At 47.1% G+C, this 20,216-nt stretch overlaps 1 protein-coding gene across 3 annotated transcripts in view; it reads left to right on the plus strand.

Annotated features, from left to right (window-relative positions):
- PRKCE (protein kinase C, epsilon) overlaps positions 1-20,216 on the plus strand; it is a 447,587-nt gene that overhangs the window by 285,903 nt on the left and 141,468 nt on the right. For 2 of the 3 annotated variants that reach the window (XM_005864779.2, XM_005864781.2), the window contains 7 exons: positions 486-645; positions 2,687-2,721; positions 3,999-4,084; positions 5,312-5,441; positions 15,084-15,226; positions 16,139-16,198; positions 17,642-17,738. In XM_005864779.2, coding sequence (XP_005864841.1) covers positions 486-645; positions 2,687-2,721; positions 3,999-4,084; positions 5,312-5,441; positions 15,084-15,226; positions 16,139-16,198; positions 17,642-17,738 — 711 coding nt within the window. The remainder of the gene's footprint in view (positions 1-485; positions 646-2,686; positions 2,722-3,998; positions 4,085-5,311; positions 5,442-15,083; positions 15,227-16,138; positions 16,199-17,641; positions 17,739-20,216) is intronic. The other variant, XM_005864780.2, reaches the window with a different exon arrangement.

The following is a 20,216-nucleotide window of genomic DNA, read 5'->3' on the forward strand; positions in this document are numbered from 1 at the left end:
GGGTGCAGAGGGAGGTCACACCACTGACTCCACAGGGCTCCGTGGGGTGGGCACTGTCACCCCCATGTACAGAGGGCCATGCCCACGGAGGCCCTGGGCAAGGAAACACTGACTGTCCGCGGTCACACTGCTCAGAAGTTGCAGTAAGATTTGAACCCTGAGCCTTCTGACTCCACACCCTTACCATACCTAGCTGCTATGGAGGAGTGGAGCAGCCATGCCTGGAGCCACTGGGGATTGGGACGGATACTCAGGGTGCAGCTGGTGTCGGAAACTGCACAGTCTGGCCCTTCCCACCCCGTGTGGTCTCGCTGGAGCTGAGCACTGAGGCTCCTCAGACCCCCGAATCTCTCCACCAGTGAAGGCGGCCCGCCACGTCCCCTCCCACTTCCAGGCACCCGAGGAGGGAGCAGCTGTCCCGCAGGAGGTCACTTTCTAGCTGTGCTAACCCAGACTGTTCTCTTTCTGCTCTTTTCCTTCCCCAGCCCCTAAAGACAATGAAGAGCGCGTGTTCAGGGAGCGCATGCGGCCCAGGAAGCGGCAGGGGGCCGTCAGGCGCAGGGTCCACCAGGTCAATGGCCACAAGTTCATGGCCACCTACCTTCGGCAGCCCACCTACTGCTCCCACTGCAGGGATTTTATCTGGTAAGGCCCTCTCTCCTGGGATCTTCTGGTTATGCCTTCTCTGGGCCGAGACGTTGGGAGATTACAAACTGTAAAAAGTGCTGGTGTGCTTGATTTCTTCTTGGTTTAATTGCAGAAGACTTTTCTAAAAAGCTAAGTGAGTGTTTGGTGCTTGGGAGAACGAATGGAAAGACACTATGGTTCCTGGTGACTTTGTACTTAGGATCATATCATGTATCACATTTAAGGAGTGAAGATTTTATAACCAACAATGTACCACGATTGTGGTTTTCTTTAAAAAGAGTCTTTATCCTTAGAGAGACAAACGGAATTATTTACAAGTAAAATGATATGAATCTTGGATTTGTTTTATAAACTACTGTGGGAGGAGGGGGAAAGGGGCTCAGGGTAGAGAAGAAACAGGAGCAGCCATGCATTGATCACTGTTGGAGCTGGGTGATGGGCCTGTAAGGGTCCATCTCCTTACTTTTGTATATGTTTGAATTTCTCTATAATAAAGTTAAAAAATACTCAACTGCCAATATTGCTAATACAAAGAGTTCTTAGTAACTGTTGTAACACTGGTGCTGCTAGGATCCTGAGGTTTCAGAGTGAGGGAGTAGCATTGGCTGAAGTACTCAGGGAAGGCTTCTTAGAGGAGGTGGCATTGCTCCTTTCATGATGACTAGGAGTTTGATAAGCAGAGATAGGTAAGTAGTAGGCCTGTTTGGGAGGTGGAAAGGGATCAGGAGCACTGGCCTTGGGGATTGGCGGGAGACTTAGTGAATACCTACCCCGTGCCAGATTCTCTCTCAGGCACTGGAAATATTTAATTAAATCTTCCTGGTATCCTCTGAGCTATGTATTGTGAACCCCATTCCACTAACAACAATATTGAGGCTCAGAAATCAAAGCAAGACTAGCCTGCACTCCTCCAGCTGGGAAGTGTCAGAGGCCGGATCCCACCCCTGGTGAGCACAACTGAAAGCTCATGCTTTTCCTGAAGCCCCACCGGCCTTTCTGGCAACCTCTCTGAGCCTTTGAAGCTGACTGGAGCTTGCCAGCGTGCTTGGATCCGGTGGGGAAGAGTGAATGAGGCCAAATTGCAGCAGGAACCCAGCCGGGTAGCATTTGAATTGCACTCTGGAGGACGGGGTGTCCAGGAGTGGCTCCTCTCATCCTCGTGGTGTTCCAAAACCTGTCGCTGAGGTTGGCATGGAGATCTGAGGTGACACAGCTCAGAGAAGACTCAACCCAGCGGAGGCAGAAATAGCACCCCGCTCCCACCCACAGACGGCCTCCTTCCCAGGGCTGCCTGGGCCCTCCGAGCTCCGTTCTCTGTATCGTGTTTATGAATTGCATGTTCGGAGGGACGGAGGCTCTGAAAGCTGAGTCGTACAGATTCAGGTCTCCTCTGAGCCCATGGCCAACACACTGAGCTCCAGGTTTCCTGAGGTGTGGCCCGAATGCCTTCTGGCTCCCCCTGCCAGGCCAGGAGTTCCAGGGGGCTCCCTGACCAGTGGTTGTGGGTGCCCTGAGGTCAGGGCTCAGGCCAAGTTGATTGGCTTGTGTCCATGCTGACCCTAAACTGGCCCCAGGAGAGACTCTTCTGGCCATGAAAGGAACTTCTAATGTTGGCCTTCACCCAAACGGTACACTGACCTCCCAGTCCTGGCCACAGACTAACCTGTAATCCCTGCCGGCTTCTGGAACACCAGGGAAGTGCCTCCAGGATTGCCCACAAGGACGGGCTCAAGCGACTTACCAAGGCCCGCAGGGAGCACCGGAGTCTTGTGGCTTCCGGAGCACTGCTGGTCCCACGAGGACGGCTGTTTGTGTAGGAAACCAAGCCCATTCACTGAGCAAACCTTGCACCCCTCGCAAGCGCTGGGGCTGCCCTCTGTGGCCTCTGGGGGAGTCGTTTTAGGGCCCCCTGCTAGTGGGAGGGAGATTGCACTGCTAGGTACACCAAGTGTGCATGGTGCTTTGTGAGTGGCGACCAGCAGGCGGTGGCTTGGTGTACTTGGTGATGTTACTTACAGGGTTGTGTTCTTCTTTTCAGGGGTGTCATAGGAAAGCAGGGATACCAATGTCAAGGTAAGAGGTGCTGTATGAACTAAATCCCTGGGGGCCCATGGGCCCATCCCGATCACTAATGCTACTAATGCTCGTGGGAGGTGTGTGCTGGGTTTGATGGCATTGAGCTCTCCACAGTTTCCATTCCTGCTCCCTCTTGGGAAGCAGGGCCCTGTTTACTTTGTCGCTGCCTGGCCATTGCTCCTCCATGCACATGTGGGAGTAGATGTATCTCTGGGGGCCCCGGGGTCGAGCCGGTCTGCAAGTAGCACTCCCATCTTTCCTAGGGAGACACGTGCGTCAGTTAGAGGCCCCTCGAAGGTCCCCCCTGGGCACCACACCAGGTTCTCTGTATCCCATCAGCTCCCTTACTCTCTCACCCCCTGGGGACACTCCCTCCCCTGCCTGTTTTATGCAGCATCCCCGATGGTCCTGGCCGATTCTCTTTTTTGCCTCTGCTCTGGAATCGTTAGCTCTTACACATTGAAAATGCACTCAAAGTTATTGAAGTGTCTGTTTGCAGTTAATTGACTACAAATGCAAGGTTAAGTGGTCTAGAATTGAAGGGTGGGCACGTGATGTGGTCATGTGGAGGGTTCTCTGTGGTTTGGTCTGGGAGGCCATTCTATCTCTCCCCACCGAGCCACTGGTTGGCTTGGGTCTCACGCCTGGGGACTTGGGCAGGTCCTTTTGGGCATCGCTGTGTGTGCAAACAGTTGCTGGCCTCTTCAGCCCCTCACTGCCCACACTGCCCCGTGGCACTGAAGACAGAGCTACAGACCACTTCTGGGGAGGTAGTCAGTTGAATGGAAATGTTTATGCTTGGCATGTAAAGACACAACCAGATCAGAAGCTTAAGAACTTCTGTACCACAAAACACGCATTCTCCCGCTGCGTTCCTCCTAACATACCAGCCAGCCCTGACGCGGTCCTGAGATGAGCAAGACGCTGTCCTGTCTCTGATAGACGGACTGCGTGGAAGGGAAACGGTTCCCTGGCCTGGGTACATAGAAGCGAGAAACCTGACGGGTCCTCCTGGAACTGGAGAAAACCGCTGAAGCCCTTTGTATATAAATGGTCCATTCTTCCCCAGAGCATGTGGGAAACTGGGATGGCTGGGATGGCGGAGGGCTTTGAAACCACTGCTCAAAGGGCTTCAGGTAGGGTGTTACGTTAAGTCCCGGTGACAGAAGGGGCATGGCTCCCCTCGTCCCTTCGCCAAAGCCCGATTGAATCATGGGGTGGAACCTTCCTTCCCCCACTTGTCGCTCAGCCTCCCCATGTCTTGCTGTTTGCAGTGTGCACTTGCGTGGTCCACAAGCGATGCCATGAGCTCATCATCACGAAGTGTGCTGGATTAAAGAAACAGGAAACTCCCGACGAGGTAAATATTTGCAGCGTTGAAGTCCCGGGCTTTCTTCACTGCCATCCCTGCCCTCTAACTGCCTCCTCCGCGGTCCCCAAGTAAAGCCTTATCTCTCCGAGATCCCATTGCTTTCTTCCTTGTGTTGATCAAAAAGGAGGGGAGTTGTCCACCGCCTTCCGGCATGAGGCACAGTCTGCAGAATGCGCGTGGACCAGAGTCGGATTTACGTCTGTGGAGACTGTGCCAAGAGCTGTGTGATCCCAGAGCTAAAGCCCCTGAGGAAAACATGTATTCTTTTATGCCATTATCTCATGGGAACAGTGAAGCGGCTAACTGACGTGCCAGTGGCCCCACACGCTCATAAACAGTGAGGGAGAGCGTCAACATAGGAGCAGGAGCTTATCTTTATGAGGTGATGGGGGAATGGAGTGGGATTAGCAAACCCCAGAAGCACGCAGGAGGCGGAAATAGCTTCAGTAACAACAATAGCCGACGTTCGCTGGGAACTTACCCTGCCCTGATGTAAGCACTTGATCATCTATCATCTGGCCCCATAACAGCCTCAATGTGATGGTTGTTATCATCTTCATTTACAACAAAGAGAATAGAAGCCAAGAGATCAAGTTAACTTGCCCCAAGGCACACAGCTGGTGTGCAAAGGAGCCACGGTCAGACCCAGGAGTCTGCTCCAGAGCCTGAGCCCTTGACCACTGCACTATGTTGTCTCTTCATCTTACAAACGAGTGTCAGATTGACTATTAGGGAAGTTGCTGATGGTAAAGAAGCAAGAGAATTCAATAGCAAAGCTGGGTTTCTCCTAACTGACCATTTGGGAGAAGACTGTGAATGTCAGTATACTATAGGAGTTATCTATACTCATAGTAGTTGATTTCAAAGCCGTGTTTTAATTCTCTGTGAAATAAATACTGCATCATCACAGGTCATTAGAATTGGGGGTCAGAGACAGCTTATAATCAGATGGATCTGTGATCTGGTTTCCAAAAAGAGTGACTCTCAGAGTCACACAGAGCGGCAGCAAACTGGTTGAAGGCATCAGGAGCAAAGGCCCTGGGGCAGGAGAGAGGCTTTCTTCACCTCCTTTCTCAGGGCAGCTTTCAGAGCCACACTAGGGCCTGCCACCTGCAATGACCATGCCTTCTGGAAAGTTCTGTAGAAGGTCCAGTGATTAGCACTCCAGGCTGCACAGGAGCTTGGCCGTGACCCTGTGTTTTGCCGTCCCTGCAGGTGGGCTCTCAGCGGTTCAGCGTCAACATGCCCCACAAGTTCAGTATCCACAACTACAAGGTCCCCACCTTCTGTGACCACTGTGGGTCCCTGCTCTGGGGCCTCTTGCGGCAGGGGCTGCAGTGTAAAGGTAAGGAGATCCATGCCTGCCCTCGACCCCCTGCCCCCGTGGGCCCCTGTTGTCTCCTCTTTTTAAAAATCTTTGTTTGTTCTCATAGCCTCAAAAGCCAGTTCTAGGTTTGGTGGGAGGTCTGGGCACAAGCTCTTGTCAAGCCCCGTTAACTACTGTGCCATTTTGTTAAGCAGTCGCTGTGCGGACACCACACTGGCCAAGGGAACTCCACCTCCCCCCGGGACCGTGGGGAGGAAGGCGTGCCCTCACCTCTTAGGATAGTTAGCAAGCAGGGGAGACAAGATGAGCCTGTAAAAGCATAGAAGTAATTTAAGGAAAAGATACATTGGGGCAGAAGGGAACAAATATTTTTGGAGTTAGGCACTGAAATTAATAATAGATATTTTCCTGTCACAATCCATGGTTCAGAGCCCACTCTTGGTAGGAGCCGTGCTAGAAGCTGTCACGTAAGACACTGTATTCATCCTTCATCGGCTCGTGATGGGGGTGCCGTTATCCCATGTCCCCGGGGAGGGAGCTGCGGCTCAGAGACTAAGTAACTAGTTCTTGTTACACAGCTTGTTAGCTCAAGTGGGGTTTGAGCTTTGACTCTCGAACTTTCCTCTATTTCCTGCTGACCTGCCCATGAGTTATCTTCTGCACAGATGGGCATGCTAAGTGACACGGGTAATAGCACAGAATATGGGACCGTGAGAACTATCTGGGGGCCCAAGTAGAGTGTTCAGTTCCATAAGCTGGTCCAGTCCACTCACAGAGTTGGACAGCCATGAACTAGGAGGCAGGAATATTGCATGGTTGTTATTTAAAGGCAATGTTGTACTGAATACATGATTAATAAATCCCCATTGTGGAAAAATGAGAAAAAGAGTAATGTATAAGAAGGAAAACTGAGGCCATCACCAAATTGGTCATTAAAGGGATCTCAATGGGAAATTGTCAGGATTGGAAATGAGGCAATGTCTTCAGTGAAGAATAGAGAGGAGGCGAATAACTTAAGTGACACTGAGGAGTAATTTATTGGATGTGGTGACCCGGCCCAGCTGGGAGGACAGCAACATCATTGCTGAGATAGGGAGTACAGGAGAGGCAACAGAGCTGGAGGCCAGTATGTGGAGTTGAGCTAGGGACATGCTACCTAGATGTGCCTGTGGGAAATTTACATGGAGCTGTCCAACTTCTAGGCATTCTCATTTAAATCCAGGGCGGGGAGTTTTGACCAAGCATTTCGATATCTAAGTAGTAGTTAAAGCGATAGAGTAGATGCCATCCCCAGGAGAAGTGCCTTGAGTGTGAAGAGAGAGGCTAGCACCTTGGGTTTGGGGGAAGAAGGATGAGCCAGCAAAAGCCACAGGGGGAAGGACCTCAGAGGCAGGAGGAAAGGTATGCAGAAATGGCCTTGTGGAAGCCAAAAAGTAGAGAGTATTGAACAATTAAGAAGGAAGCAACGGGTGGTGCCAAGAGGTTATTTAAGGTAGGGAGTGCAACGTGGGGTTGGATTGAACAACGAAGAGGTCATAGTGACTTCAGCAGGAGCTGTCTCGATGGGATGGTGGAGATGGAGCCCAAATGCAGAGGTGAATAGAGGATGGAGGGTGTAGCATTTTCAGAATGTCTTGTATAATTAGGGAAAAGACGGTGGGACAGGAGAGATTAATGAGCCAGGAGGGAGAGGGGACCATTGCTACAGCAGGGGCAGAGGAGGGGTGGGCCTCCTCCCAGATGGAGGGAATGCCTCAGGGGGCGGCCTGGGTACAGATAGGCTTGCTGTGTCCGGGATAGGAGTCCAAGAGGAGTGAGGGGGCAAAATGCTCATCCATGTCCTGAATCTGTTGAGGGCGTTGCGATGAGCGTTCCCTTATTTTCTGAAGTAGATCCTTTTTGAAGTCGAGGTGAGAAGTAGGGGTGTGGAAGGCATGAGGAGGGTGGCGAAGGCTGGAGATGGCCATGGTGGGGACTGAGGAGGACTGGACCCAGGACAGGAGGAATTGCTGACTGTTGCCCATTTGGTGACCTGTGTGAGATTCCCAGACATTCCTGGCTCCCTTTCTAGGATTCTAGCACCCAGCCCTGAGAGAAACAGAGCCTGCTGGCATCCTTTCTAACATTCAATGGCATTATGACAAAGGAAAAGTAAGAAGAGAATGGACAGTAATCTTGAATATTTTTAGCAGAGGAGTGCTGAATTTTTGGAGAGTTGAGTAGAGTTGCTGGGAAGCACCGAGCCTGCTTTGAATGGGACTCCGATGAGGCCATGTCTGGGTTTTAGTAAATATATTAATTATTGATCTATCTAGGGAATTCAGATGAAGATCCAATCATCTCATAAATACTGATATTTTAAGAAAGCAACCCAGACACCCGGACGTCGTTGCTAGGCTGTGGGTCCCTGGATGACCCTATAAGAGGACATGGCCCAGAGACGGTGTATTCAGCTCTGTTGGCAGGAAATACTCTCAAGCAAAGAATGGGAGAATGAAGCTGCCTAGAGCAAGGGTACCTGTTTCCCGGAGCCCAGAGGACTGTGAGGGAGTCAGACCACAGGGAGACTAGAAGGCAAAGGCTGTTCAGAATGTAGGGCCTCCAGCAAAAGTTCACAGATCTTCCCTCTCCTATTCTTCTGTTATCCTGACTAGGCCATTTCCCCTTGCTCCTTTCCTACTCCTGTGACCCTCCCCCCAGCTCCCCTCCTTTTCCCTCCTCTCCTCTCCCCTCTCAATAGACTTTATTTTTAGACCGGTTCTAGCTTCGCAGCAGAAGGTACAGAGAATTTGCATATACTCCCTGCCTCCACATACACTGGTCTCCCCACCATCAACATCCCCCACCAGAGTGGTACATTTATGACAATTGCTGAACCTACATTGATACATCGTGACCATCCAGTGTCCACAGTTTGCATTGGGGATCAATGGATGGACAGTCAGCTTTGGCAAATGTGTAATGGTGTGTATCCACCCTTCTAGTAGCTCACACAGAGGAGTTTCACTGTCCCCACATCCCTTGTGTTTACTTCTCTCTTTTGATCCTTTTTCAACCTCAAGTCTTTCTGCCCCTGCAGACCCCTTACCTATGGAGAGGCTTATGACCAGAAGAGGCCAGCATGGGCCAGAGCAGGGGCCCCTCTTGCCTGGGTCTAAGAAAAATAAAGACTTGGTGACCGCCATCATGCATGGCAGGTCGCCAGAGATTCAGCCAGCGTTTTCATCTGAGCAATGCTGGGTAGCAGGCAGCTGGCCAGTCACAGTCTCTAGAAAGCTTTGAATGGCATTTCCAGTGTGATCAGGGCTCCCTATTCCCTATCTGGTGACAACTGGAGCCCATGTGACCTGATGGAGCTACCCCTCTACCCTCCCTTTCTCATCTTCTGCCCAGGACTCTGCAGTCCGTCACTGCCAACTTCCCTTGCACAATTAGACAATTTCCTGGTCATAATTGTTTATTCTCTATCTCCAAGAATGGCATGGCTGACTAAAACCTGTTGTGAAGTCAAACCATTGCCGTGGCCCACCCCGAAGGGCCAAATCACCCCAACACAAAGACACTTCTGCGGGCACACATAGGCCTGCCCGTCTCCTCAGGCGTGGCTCTGTCATTGTTCTCAGAACCTTGTCTGCTTGCTTTGGAAGAAGTCCCAGCAGGCTGACCCACCTCGTTGCAATCCTAGCTTTAATCTCAGCTATGAAAAGGGTGGAAACATGGAAACCAAAATGAATGAAGGCCAGGATGACCCTGCTGCTGCTGAGGCACCACCCAGCGCATAGTATGAGCTCAACGAATATGTGTTGAAAAATAGAGTAGTGGTAGAATAATGATTTCCCTTTCAAAAGCGTCCCAGCAAGGCTGCTATGTTTCTTCCCAGCTCAGTCATCATGCAAAACCAGCTGAAAATGAACACCAAGAGGCAGCCTGGAAAGAGAAGCCTTACGGGCAGCCTAGGCCGATGAGTGGCAGCCCAGCAATAGTGGGGGTGGGGGGCATTGAGGTGGTTTGTTCAGCCCACATTACAGGTTTCTTTTGGTTCCAAGTGGCACGTACACTTTTTTCTACTGGTCTGCAGCCTCCAGCATCACCCTCCTGCCTCCAGGAGCCCCATGTGGCTGCCCGAATCATCTCAAGTTCTCCAGCCTCAGCCAGCTTTGCCCTCTTGTTTCCAGACTTTTTTTAAAAGCACTTTCAAAGTCAGTCTCATGTCATCCATTTTAACTGACATGTCATTGGCATTTTTTTAACCTATTAAGACAACTACACAGCTTGCCCAGAAAATAAGTTTTTAAAAATAAAAAAAGAAGTCTTTAAAGACAATTTCTATTTTGCTGACCTGCCAACCCAGGCTAATTGTTTTGTTAGGACAGACAAGTCTAGATTTTCAACACCAGAGGGTGCCAGTGGTTAAATTATGCACACAAGCTGCCCTTAGCAATGATCTCAATGCCCATCCTTTCTGTTGCCCAATAAAAAGAAAGAATGGGATTGGGGGGTTGGTGGTCAGGTGCAGGTAAAGTTGGACTGAGTGTCAAGTGTAGCTGCTGCTAAGGGGAGTAGGACAGAGAAATTAGAACAGGGTGCTGTTTGTTGCCTGGGGTACATGCTGGGTCTGGATTTTCAGACATCAATTAATGGAGTCAGCACCACGGCCAGGCTGTGTGGAGCTTTCTTGTTTGTCTGTATTTTCTGAGAAAGCCCCCTCCCACCATCCCCCTCATCCCCACTCCTCTGCCTGTGCTCTGTGGGCATCTTCAGCTCCACAGCTCTATGGGACTCTTGAAGCCTGGGTTGGGGGCTGGGAGGCCGTATCTGAGCAGTCCCTCCCTCGAAGCCAGTGACCAAGCTATGCAAGGCCAGCAGGAGGTCTGGCCATCCTGCCTGATTTCATTCCAGAAAGAGGTGTGTGTGTGTGTGTGTGTGTGTGTGTGTGTGTGTGTGTGTGTGTGTGAGAGAGAGATAGACTAAGTTTTAGAGCAGTTTTAGGTTCACAGCAAAATTAAATGGAAGGCATAGAAACTTCCTCTTATACTCCCAGCCCCATACACATACAGCCTCCCCCAACATCAACATCCCCCACCAGAGTGGTACACTTGTTACAGTCGATGAACCTACACCGGCACGTCATTATCACTCCATTTACATTAGGGTTCACTGTTGGTGCTGTATATTGCATGAGTTTGGATAAATGTATAATGACGTGAATCCATCATTATAGTATCAGACAGAGTAGTTTCACTGCCCTAAAATCCTCTGTGCTGCACCTGTTCATCCCTGCCTCCCCCTAACCCTTGGCAGCCACTGACCTTCTTACTGTCTCTATAGTTTTACTTTTCCAGAATGTCACATCACTGGAATCATAGAATGTATTAAATATGTTGGTTTCTTTCACTTAGAAATATGCATTTAAGCTTCCCTCATCTTTTCATGGTTTAATAGCTAATTTATTTTTAGTGCTGAATAGTATGCCTTGTATGAATTTACCACAGTTTATTTATTCATTGACCTACTGAAGGACATTTAGGTTGCTTACAAGTTTTGGCAATTATAAATAAAACTGCTGTAAACATTCCAATGTGTGCAGGTTTTTGTGTGAAAATAAGTTTTCAACTCACTTGGGTAAATACCAGGAGTGTGATGCTGGATGGTATACTAAGAGTATGTTTGGTTTTATCTTTTAATTTTTTTAAAAACATATTTTTATTGATTTCAGAGAGAAAGGGAGAGGGAGAGATACAAACATCAGTGATGAGAGAGAATCATTGATCGGCTGCTTCCTGCACACCCCCTACTGGGGATCAAGCCTGCAACCTGGGCATGTGCCCTGACCAGGAATTGAACCATGGCCTCCTGGTTCATAGGTTTATGCTCCACCACTGAGCCATGCGGGCCAGGATGAGAGTATGTTTGGTTTTATATGACACTACCAAATTGTCTTCCAAAGTGGCTATACCATTCCATTCCCCGCAGCACTGAATGAGAGTTCCTATTGCTCCACATCTTCACCAGCATTTGGTGTTGTCAGTGTTTTGGATTTTGGCCATTCTAATCGTTGTGTAGTGGTACCTCATTTTAATTTGCAATTTCCTAATGACATATGAATATCTTCTCATGTGCTTTTATAGCATCTGTATATTTTATTAGGTGAGGTTTCTGCTCAGGTCTTTTGCCCATTTTTTCAGTTGGCTTGTTTATTTTCTAGTTGTTGACTTTTGAAAGTTCTTTGCCTGTTGTGGATAAATAGTTCTTTATGAGCATTAAGCATAATGTTAGTTTTAGGTTTTTGTAGATGTGATTTTTCAAGTTGAGAAAGTTCTCCTCTATTTCTTGGTTGCTGAGAGTTGTGAAATTACTATAGCTGCTCCTTATTTTTTTAAACTAGTGTTAGCATGGTATATCTTTATTTATATCTTTAGTTTTAATCTATATGTGTATTTTAATTCAAGTGCATTTCTTGTAGACAACACATAGTTGGGTCTTACTTTTTGATCCTTTCTGACAAGCTCTTTTAATTGGTATATTTGGACCAGTGAGGTTTAAAGTGATTATTGATATAGTTGAATTAAGAACTATGGTTTTGCTACTGTTTTTTATTTAATGCCCCTTTTCTTTGTCCCTGTTTTTGTCTTTCATTCTTTCTGCCTTTTGTGGTTTTAATTGAACATGTTATAAGATTCCATTTTCTCTTAGCATATCAGTTATTCTTTTTTACTTATTTTAGTGGCTGCCCTAGAGTTTGCAGTATGCATTTACAATCCATTCCACTTTCAAATAGCACTCTATTGGTTCATGGGTAGTGCAAATAGCTTATAATAACAAAATAATCCTAATTCTTTCCTCCCACTCCATGAATTATTGCTGTCATTCACTTTACTTATACATAAGCATATATACTTATGTACATGATATGTATAAACACCATAATCAAATACATTACTGCTATTATTTTTAAAACTGTTATCTAGTCGATCAATTAAGAATAAGAAAAAAGTTTTATTTTAATGTCACTTATTCCTTCTTTGATGCTCTCCCTTTCTTTATGTAGATCTGAGTGTCTGACCTACATCATTTTCCTTCTCTCTGAAGAACTTCTTTTTAACATTTCCTGCAAGGCAGGTCTATTGGCAACAAATTCCCCATAATTTTGTCTGAGAAAGTCTTTATTTCTCCTTCACTTTTGAAAAATAATTTCACAAGGCACAAAATTCTAGGTTGGTGTTTCCTCTCAATACTTTAAGTATTTCTCTTCACTCTCTTCTTGCTTGCATGGCTTCTGAGAAGCCGGGTGTACTTTTGATCTTCACTCCTCTATAGGTAAGGTGTTATTTCCTTCTGGCTTCTTTCACAATTATTTTTCTTTATCTTTGATTTTCTGCAGTTCATATATGATATGCCTAGGTGTAGTTTGTTGTTTGCCTTTTATTTTTGTTTAGGTAATTTATGCCACCTGGTATTCTTGGAGATTCCTGGATCTATGCTTTGGTGTCTGACATTAATTCAAGGACATTTTCAGTCATTTTTGCTTCAGATATTTCTTCTGTTCCTTTCTCTCTTTTCGTTCTACTATTCCCCTAACATATATGTTTTGTAGTTGTCGCACAATTCCTAGGTATTCTGTTCCCCCCCTTTTTTTAAAGTCTTTTGTCTTTTTTTCTGTTTGGAAGTTTCTATTGACATTTCTTTAAGTTCAGAGATTCTTTCTTCTACTAACAGCCTCTTTTATATCTGCTAGTGTTTTGGTCTCAAGCATTTCCTTTTGATTCTTTCTTAGAATTTCAATCTCTCTGCTTAACATTGCCCATCTGTTTTTACATGCTGTCTACTTTATTGCTCAGAGCCCCCAGCATTTTAATTGTAGTTGTTTTAAATGTCTCTAGTCTGATAATCCCAGCATCCCTGGTTCTGGTTTTGATGCTTGATCTGTCTCTTCCCTTGTGGTACACCTTGTGATTTTTTTCTTGCTATCGGACTTGATGTGCTGGTTAATAGGAGCTGTAGTGATGGTGCGGTGTTGGGAAGGGAAGGCTCCGTGGCCCTGTGAGGAGATCTGTCTTTCAGTGAGCCTGTGCCTCTGGACTGTGAACTTATAAGTTCAGATTTTTCTCCCCTCATAGGTGGGACAGGAAGGATGCTAGAGCAGGCTGGTATTGGGTATTTTTCCTCCCTCAGATCAGTTAGGATCTGATAAAACTATAATAGTTTAGGCTCTGGAGTGCCCTGGAGTATGTCCAATGGTTTCCTTTCCCTTCCTTCTGCAAGAAGCATAAGTAAATCCCCCCCCCCCATGGGAACCTGGTAAAACTCACAAAAGTGCGGAACCCCTACGACCAGGTCTGCCTAGAGTTTTTGACCCTCAGACTTGTCCTCTCTGAGACTCCAGCAATTTGCCAATTTCAGTTCAGATTTTCCTACCACGGCACTGGTTCCCACAGAGGTTGCTGCTGGGAGTTTCTGTTCTGATTCACCTTAGTTGCCTGCCTCTTCCATTTTGGGGCCAGCGCTTTGCCCTGTGACCTTCTTATCTAATAAATCCAAGAAGAGTTGTTGATTTTTCAGTTTGTTCAGCTTTTTACTTGTTAGGACAGAGTGACTACTTCCAACTCCTTGCATGCTGGACTGGAAACCAGAACAGTGTGTTTTCTCCTTTGATGTCCTATACCAAGAACTCAGTGATGTAGGTCAAGTGACATTCCGGCATGGCTTTTGTTCTGTTGAAATTGGATTTTAGGTTTGAAAGGTGCCTTGGAGGTCACTTCATTCAATGTCCTCTTTTAAAAAAAATATGTATGGTTTTTTTGTTTGTTTGTTTGTTTTTAGAAAGAAGAAGGGAGAGGGAGAGAGAGAAACATTAATGAGAGAGAAATATCAACATCCATTGGCTGCCTCCTGCAGATCCCCTGCTGGGAACTGAGCTGGAAACCCCGGCATGTACTCTGACCCAGAATCAAACTAGTGACCTTATAGTGCATGGGTCCATGCTCAACCACTGAGCAATACCAGCCAGGCCAATATCCTCATTTTCAGGTGACATCTTTTGTTTAAAATATATTTTTATTGATTTCTGAAAGGAAGGGAGAGAGAGAGATTAATGATGAGAGAGAATCATTGACCAGCCTCATTCTGCACACCCCACACTGGGGCTCAAGCCCGCAACCCGGGCATGTGCTCTGACCTGGAATTGAACTGTCACCTCCTGGTTCATAGATCGACACTCAACCACTGAGCCACGCTGGCTGTGCTCAGATGACATTTTAATAGACTCTCTTTGGGGCATTCCTCTCTGGGTAATATTCCCACCTTTCAACAGAGTAATAGAACAGACCGTGTACATGTGACCCCTTTGGGTTCACAATCCAAGTGAATGTTGCTTCAGATAAGCCAATTAAATTCTTCCACAGTCAGTGTTCTGTTCCCTGAAAGGAAGTGCAAATGTGACATTTATTCAATTGATAAACAGTGGTTATCTGTGTGTGATGGTTTCATAGATGATTTTAGTTATGTGTGATGGGACGATGGGTGATTTTTATTTTCCTCTTTTTGTCTTTCTGCATTTCCCAAATCCTATCAATGCACACGCAGTACTTAACAATTAGAAAGAAAAAAATATAGTTTTAGGCCATGAACACTGTGAAGTTTCTCTTCCGTGTCTCCTTATAGTCTGCAAGATGAACGTCCACCGACGCTGCGAGACCAACGTGGCTCCCAACTGTGGAGTGGACGCCAGAGGAATCGCCAAAGTCCTGGCAGACCTTGGCGTCACCCCAGACAAAATCACCAACAGTGGCCAGAGGAGGAAAAAGGTAACAGGCCACTCGGTGGTGTTTCTGGAGCTCTCTGTGGGCCCACATCTCTGCGCTGGCTTCCTGGCAGTGCCTTGGAGTGAGGTTACAAGATTGCTGGGTTTGAGACACTGTACTCAAAACAGCACGTGCTTGAAAGGAAAAGAAATAGAGGCTAGGCAGGTAACATTAAAGTCTCCTTCAGTTCCAGAAGCAGGGGGAGCCTCAAGTGTTACGTTTCTCAGGGGAGCTTAGAGGAGGACTTTAGAATTTCTTCTAGAAAAAGCAGGCCAGCTCTAGACAAGGAAATAGACGCATCTGCCTCCAGAACTGGCATGAAAGCAATGTCAGTGTTTGCACTTTGCCCCTGCTATCACTACGACGAGGATAAAGGGATGAAGAGCTGGAGCCACATTCTTTTCTAGGGAGCAAGCCAAGATCTGTGATAGCGCCGGCACTCGGCTGCCCGGGGGACATGGTTAATGCCCCATGACATGAAACATCTGGGCTTTTCTTTGCAGACCAAAGCCCTGTCTCTGTCCATGTGACATTCTGAGTGTCAGTAGGAAGAGATCTGTTTGCTAAATTGTTGTTTTGGTAAGTCAGGGCCCACAGATGCAAATAGAGCTAAAGGGTACCCATGGCATTTGCTTTGAAGGCCCTTTTTATCCTTGGCTGCTAACCTGGAAAATGTAAGTGATCTTTGAAAAAGTAAGTTATGACAAAATCAGAACCAAGTTAACTGGGCAAGAAAATCCTGGTGGCAGTGGGTGGACAGTGGCCCTCATTGCCCGGCATCAGGCATTCTCAAGCTGTCCCTAGAAAAGCACGTCTAGCTCTGGGTGCCTCTACCATCCTGACCCCTAAGTGTTTCTTCTAAATTTTGCCGTAAAACACCTTCTGAAGGGCTCTGTGTTTCCCTTCTCATTTTAGAAGCTGCCCATGCCTTTTCCCTGGTGCCTCTCAGAAGAGCCTTCTCCCTTGAATGGGAAGGTGTGGATTGTTTTCATCTTCTTAAGCTGCTGCTTCTCTACCTTCCCAATCAAGAAAGCTGTTTCTGCAAGAGTTGCAGAAATGAAGTCTATTTTAATGGTTGACTGTGAGATTCTGGGCTTCTGGTGGCTCTTCTCAGCTCTGTATACCCCACTGGTTGACCCCACTGGTTGAAACAGGACTTAAGTTATTGACCTAAGGCATTGACATTGCAAGCAGAATGTCAGCACCCAGGAGTGCTAGGGCTCTGCTGAAGAGGCAGGAGGTACAAACACCTTGTGATTACAAGGCTGGACACACACACACATTGATGAGCTCTAGAGAGAGCCATTTTCAGGAGACAGGGTTTTTGTTTTTCCTTGCTAGAAGTAAATTGAGACAATATTGATTGTCATGAAGCATTTAAAAGAAAACTCAGTACCTGCCCTCTTCCCCATATTTATGTGGGCATCGTCTGTCTATCTTGGATTTGGGGAACCTGGTAGCAAGAAGCCAACATGGAGAAATTCAGAAAGAAGTAGAGTAGAAGATAAAGGGAGTTCAGTCCTGCTATTTTTATTGCTGCAATGCCCTGATGCAAAAGCTAGAAATAAGCTAAGTGAACTAAGTATAAGCTCAGGTTTGTATAAGAGGATGGGAGACAAGTGCCCTTGGTCAGACACTATAAGGGCTTCTTTGCAGGAAAGTCGGGCCTGCTAGATTTTTCATTCCCTTCACATTGCCCCTTGCAAGTAGTCAGTCCATCATCCAGAAAGGACATGTACACACAGCTGGTAGACCAAGAAGAAAAGGGAACAGAAATACCTGTGGTCTCAATCCAAACCTCAGACCTTAATGGGAACTTAAAAATGGATATGCCAACATTTGTGTAAAAACGAGAGTTCACTGGGAGTGTTCTTTTAAACTTTGCTAACAAATATCAGTACATCTGAAAGTATTTACTGAGCATCTTAGTATGTGTATCATTTGTATAAGTCACCAGGACGATACCAATACAATCCTGCAAAAAAACCCATAGTCTACCTGAGCAGAGAGCCCCACATAATATACACATTCAGAGAGTATTAACTAGAGCTGAACAAGACAATGAGTAAATGCCAAACTGGTGGTAAGACCGTGTCACGTTGCTTTGGATAAGGTAACTTGCATCGCTTGAACAGGCGAGGGAGATTTTATGAAAGGGGGTATGCTTGAATTTTGCTTAAAAAGGTCAGTTGTATTTGGGCAGAATAATAATTGAACAAACTGAAGTCTCTTGTTTTCTTCCCTTTAACTGGCAAAGAAAACCTTGAGACTATGCTTTCAGACGATCAATTCAGCAGTGTTACTGCACCAGGAACCCCTTTGGTGCTGGGTAGGGGATCTTGAAGCTTTTGGCCTGAGGGAAACTCGCCACCCTCGCTTCTGACGCCTCTCTCCCCTCTTCCTCTCCCCCCTCTCTAGCTCCTTGCTGGTGCCGAGTCCCCGCAGCCCGCTTCTGGAGGCTCACCCTCTGAGGAAGACCGGTCCAAGTCAGCACCCACCTCCCCTTGTGACCAGGGTGAGACCCTCGGATTTGCTTCTTTACCTCTGAGCTTGGTCATCAGAAGTTCAGAGGAGCTGAGGCCTCCTTACCCAAGAATGGCCCTGCGTTCCGGAAACAGCCAGTGGCCCTGTTGACTCATTAGCGGTTCCTTCACTCTACAAGGCTGTCTTGAGGGCAAGGCACTAAATGCCTTTCTACCTTAAATCCCTTCCAGGCCTGAGTAAGAGAGGAGGAGCACGCGATGCTGTGGTTCTTTCTTTTCCCTGGTTCCGAGTGCAGGAGAGGGAGGGCGTACTGCCCCCTCTCTTACCACTGGGCCCCAGTGTCTGCCTCCAGGCCTGTCAGCATCACTCAGTTTGACTTAGTTCCTTCTGACTCTAACCATCACACCCGAAACCTGAGATCAGGGCAGGAGTCAGGAGATGGGTGGGGAGGACGTCTCCTTTCCTGGCCAGGATGGGTGGGTGGGTGGAGATAGGACAAAGCTGGGGAAGAGACTGCAAGAAGTGGGCAGGAAGCCAGCTCTGGGCCTCGCTCCTCTTTCAAGCTCAGCTCAGGCTATCTTCTTCCCCCCCCATAGGGATGAGTGTAAAGTAATCAGAGGTTTCTTGTTTTGTTTTTTAATTTTAATGTATTTTTATTTTTATCTTTTTTTATTGCTTAAAGTATTACAAAGAGTATTAAACTGAAGGACTTATATGCATGCATATAAGCATAACCAATGGACATAAGACACTGGGGGTAGGGGAGGCCAGGGGATTGTCAAGGGTGGGGGGAAAAGGACACAGTTATATCTTCATAGAAATTAAATAAAGGGCTGTTACTCTCAGACAGGGTGGAGGGTGAGCTATGGGAAAGCAAGGGACTTCAGCAGGGAGTAAGAAGCTTCTATGTCAGGATGAGGGCAGGAGATTCTGTGAGCCTTCAGAGGAGGCAGCAGTGATGAACAGGTCAGCAGACCATAATCCAGGGATGGACAGGAGAGCACCCGAGGGAAGGCTATAGTCATGGGGGAAAATGCTGGGACTACACAGAAATGCTGGCACCAGGAAGAGTCGGCTCTCAACAAACCTCAGACAGCTCCCAAATCTTAGCATAATGCTCTCCAGTTGATTTCAGAGAGGAAGGGAGAGGGAGAGAGAGATAGAAACATCAACGATGAGAGAGAATAATTGATCAACTGCCTCCTGCACGCCCTAATTGGGGATCAAGCTGGCAATCCAGGCATGTGCCCTTGACCAGGAATTGAACTGTGACTTCCTGGTTCATAGGTTGATGCTCAAGCACTGAGCCACGCTGGCCGGGCAGAGGTTTCTGATTCTGCTGGCGGAATGGTGAGGCTGAGAAGGGACTTAGACACTTCAAACTTCCCCTCTGGTGACCAGAACCAGGCGTCACTGGGGAGGGAAATACGCATCTGCAGAGCAGGACTAATTGTATTGCATTAGAGCACCTGGGTATCTTGAAGACCCTTTTGTGGTCATTATCCAAATTCTTTGTTCACACCAACTCTATGCTGGTGCTCCTTTACTGTCCCCATGTTACATGGTGGGAAGTGGAAGGTCAGAGACTTGCAAAGATTTGTCCAAAGGTTAGTGGATCCACACCAGTGGTAAAGGGCAAGACCATGCCCCTCCTGGCTTAGGGACCCCACTCTCCGAGTCTGTGCCATCAAACCCGCCTCCCAGGTCATCTTACCCTGCAGATGTGACCCAGCTCTTCGTACCCAGGAGTAAATAAAACAGCTGCGGGTCAGTGTGCCAGTCCTGAGGCCACAAAATAATTGGTCTGAGTCCCTCTTTGTGCTGCTCTGCTTAACTTGCTGCACGTGTACAGTGTGCATCAGTCCAAAAGAGGCTGAACCCATTTGTAAGGCATCTGATGATGCTCGGTGAGCTCCAGACGAGCAGGTATTATCCTGGACCAGCGTGGGTGTTTTCCTGTTTCCCTTTGAGAACTTCAAGGAGATGAGGTCCTATGGTAAAGAGGCCCTAGTAAGAGGGAGGTGACCCATTTTCTATGTGGTTTCTGCCCAGTGTGCTGCCCAGCCTTGGCAGGGCGCAGTACCTCCCAGGGCCTCTCTCTGTCCCCAGTTAATGCAGGTACCAGTATTACCCAGCAGTGACATGTGCACAGATGAATGTGAAAACCCAGACTTTGGATGTCCCTGAATTGCTATTGTTATTAGCAAATCAAATTAATTAAGTTTCTTCTAATCATATTAATAATATAAACACTATTGTTTTTCACAAGTCAAAATAAAATTTCATTAAATTTGAAAAAACAAACAAAAAAAACCCTCTTAGCAAGACCTGGCATTATTATGAAACAGAAATAAGACACAGTTTCTCTTTGCTCCATTGTAAGAACATAGACATTTTCTTCAAGCTTCAGTATCCCTAAACACCCAAGTTCTATCTTCCAAAATCCATTTAATAACTTGCCTTGGAAACATACTTTTTGCTCTATGCTGAGACTAAAAGTTATATTTAG

Source organism: Myotis brandtii, unplaced genomic scaffold, assembly GCF_000412655.1.
Source record: "Myotis brandtii unplaced genomic scaffold, ASM41265v1 scaffold191, whole genome shotgun sequence".
In the NCBI taxonomy this organism is placed as follows: domain Eukaryota; kingdom Metazoa; phylum Chordata; class Mammalia; order Chiroptera; family Vespertilionidae; genus Myotis; species Myotis brandtii.